General features: G+C 48.0%; 1 protein-coding gene across 1 annotated transcript in view; it reads right to left on the bottom strand.

The window, feature by feature from the left end:
* Positions 1-2,950, bottom strand: part of Fut10 (fucosyltransferase 10) — a 68,089-nt gene that overhangs the window by 20,810 nt on the left and 44,329 nt on the right. The window contains exon 4 of the mRNA XM_021219500.2: positions 1,153-1,988. Coding sequence (XP_021075159.1) covers positions 1,153-1,988 — 836 coding nt within the window. The remainder of the gene's footprint in view (positions 1-1,152; positions 1,989-2,950) is intronic.

Raw genomic sequence — 2,950 nt, 5'->3', positions numbered from 1 at the left:
TCTGAGTTCGAGGCCAGCCTGGTCTACAGAGTGAGTTCCAGGACAGCCAGGGCTACACAGAGAAACCCTGTCTCAAAAAAACAAAAAAAACAAAAAAACAAAAAAAAAAAAAGGGAAAGTCCCTTTAAAATTACCCAACCTCGCCCCCCCGGGGAGGGGGGGACACTGGAGGTCAAGGTGCCACAGCTAACTGCAAGTTTTTACTTCTGTTGAACTGCTTGCTTGCTCTACTGCCACTTGCAACTGACTACCCAGATATGGATTTCTGCCTTTAAAAGCTCTCTGCAGAAAGTAGTGGGGGCTGCTCTGTGAGAACTTTTTCTCTCCGGGCAGTCATAGATCCGTGGGCTTAAATGCTCTCAAACTCATACTATGGTTTCATCAAGTGGTCCTTGGGTCTTTGCCCTATGACATGAGCCTCATTGTTATTTCAATTCTTCACATAGGTTGAGCATCCCTCACCTTAGAAACTGAATATCTGAAATCCAAAGTGTTCCTAAGTCTGGAACATTTGGGGCAATGAAGCAACATTCAAAACTTTCTGATTTTGTAACATTTGAGGTATGGGATTTGGGAATGAGAAATGGTCAACTTGTAAAGTACTTTGTAAATGATTTACATTTTGGACACCTTCAAATTTTGAAATACTTCTGCTCCAAGCCTTAGGAATTAGGATTAATTACATTATATTAGTAAGCACGAGTGGATATCAGAAAGGACAAGATCAAGAATGGAGACAAAGGTAGCTAACTGCACGTACAACATGAGTTTCCTGATGGCAGGTTTTGGGCTTGAGTGGAGCGGGCTGGCACAAACCATGGGCTCCTTAACAATAGTATCGATGGAGAAGTTACAGGGTTGCCCATGCGGGTGGCAGGGGCCTTCTCCCTTTCCCTGCAGCCCCTGTGCCAATGCCCAGCACCCGTACCAAAGCATCCTTCAAAAGAAGACACAAGGAAAACTGAAGGGCTTCAAAGGTCCTGGGCTGTAAGTATGCCAGCATCCCCAAAGAATAGGGCGACCTTCTATCTTCTTGTGTGGCCCACGTCTCTGCTAGGAATGGAGCCCGGGGAAAGGCAACCGCCACAGAAGGAAGACCAGGACCACACAGAGAGACAGCCCACGCCCGCCACCAGATTTCCATTCACTCACCTGCTCCTGTAGCCTACTGTTTGCCCACACCCTGCGGCACACCATACACTCGAACGTGTCAATGTAATTGTCCTGGTTAATGTCCTGCACGCCCCACTCCCGTTCCCGGAGAGCTGTCAGAAGCCGCTGGTTAGAGATCTCGCCCTTTAGCTTCCACTCGACATAGGTCTCGTACAACCCGTCATCATAATCCAGCCGCCTGATGAAGCTCGCCAGCTCTCTGGGGTGAGAGAATTCCGATACAAGAATGGCGCTTCGGTTACTTGGAAGCCAGTCTGCGATGGTGGGGGATCCGTAATACACAGGCACGACCCCCAGCTTCAGCGGTCTCCAGAACTTCTCTGTGATGTAATCGTCACAGACCGCATTCTCAAAGGCCAGGATGAACTTATACTGGGCAAGGACTCTGTAGAAAGCATCAGCATCCATAGAGGCTGGGTTTTTCAGCTGCTGAGGAAGCTCTCTGTTCCGTAAACACTCGCCATAGGAATCAACCTCAATGTATGCCATCAGTTCCCGGACATAGATGTCCCTGTCTGATGGTGGATCACAGTCTGACTGAACATATACCAGTGGGGCCAGTTTTTGTCTTAGGTTGTTCTTAGACTGTAAAGGAACTAGGTATCTGAGTGACTTCAGGACGTCCAGGCCTTCCAGGTACTGCGTAGTCAGCGGCAAGTCGGAATGCCTGCTGAACGTGGCCGTGTGGTTGAATAAGGTGATGACTGGTTTATGGAAGAGCTTATAATTGTTTTTGGGGGACTCTTCATGAAAAAGGGCCCAGTCGTGATGGGCTTTCCGAGGCAGAGGTAAGCTGTCTATGTTAAAGTCAGTACCTGGGAGGAAAAAATAAAATATGAATGACTATGTCCAAGAAAGTGCCAACATCTCAGTGTATGATCATAATATACAGGAGTCTGATACGATGAATAAGTGTGTAAGTCAGTGCCCCTCCAAAGATCCCAGGAAACCAGTTGTGAAGCCTGTACCACAAAACTGACCAACAAAAGAATTATCAAATATAGGGATTGTCTTTCATTATTATTATTAATCGTTTTATTCACTTACATTTCAAATGATAGCCCCCTTCCCAGTTACCCCTCTGCCAAACCCCATTTCACACACACCCTCATCCCCCTCGTCTTTGCCTCTATAAGGCTGCTCCTCCATCCATTCACATATTCCTGCCTCACCCCTCTAGCATACCCCTGCACTGGGGCATCAAGCCCTCCTCCCCTTCCACTGATGTCAGATAAGGCCATCCTCTGCTATGTATGTATCTGCAGTCCTGGCTCCATCCATGTATATACTCTTTGGTTGGTGGTTTAGTCCCTGACAGCCCTTGGTGGTCTAGTTAGTGGATACTGTTCTTCTTATGGGGTTGCAATCTCCTTCGGCTCCTTCAGCCCTTCCCCTAGCTCTTCCATTGGGGTCTCCCAGCTCAGTCTGATGGTTGGCTGTGAGGATCTGCATCTGTATTGGTCAGGTGCTGGCAGAGCCTCTCAGGGAACAGCCATATTGGGTCCTGTCAGCATGCGCTTCTTGGCATCAGCAGTCGTGTAGGAGAGTTGGTGTCTACACATGGGATGGATCCCTAAGTGGGTGGTCTCTGGTCTCTGGATGGCCTTTCCTTCCGTCTCTGTTCCTTTTTTTTTTTTTTTTTTTTTCCCACGTCTTTCCTTTAGACAGGAACATTTCTGGGTTAAAAAAATTTGAGATTCATGTGAGGCCCCATCCCTCAGCTGGGGGCCATGCCTGTCTACTGGAGGTGGTGTCTACAGGGTGTATCTCCCCATTG

This window comes from Mus pahari, chromosome 19, assembly GCF_900095145.1.
Source record: "Mus pahari chromosome 19, PAHARI_EIJ_v1.1, whole genome shotgun sequence".
Taxonomy (NCBI): Eukaryota; Metazoa; Chordata; class Mammalia; order Rodentia; family Muridae; genus Mus; species Mus pahari.
The sequence above is the reverse complement of the archived record's forward strand: the minus strand, read 5'-3'. Positions and strand labels throughout refer to the sequence as shown.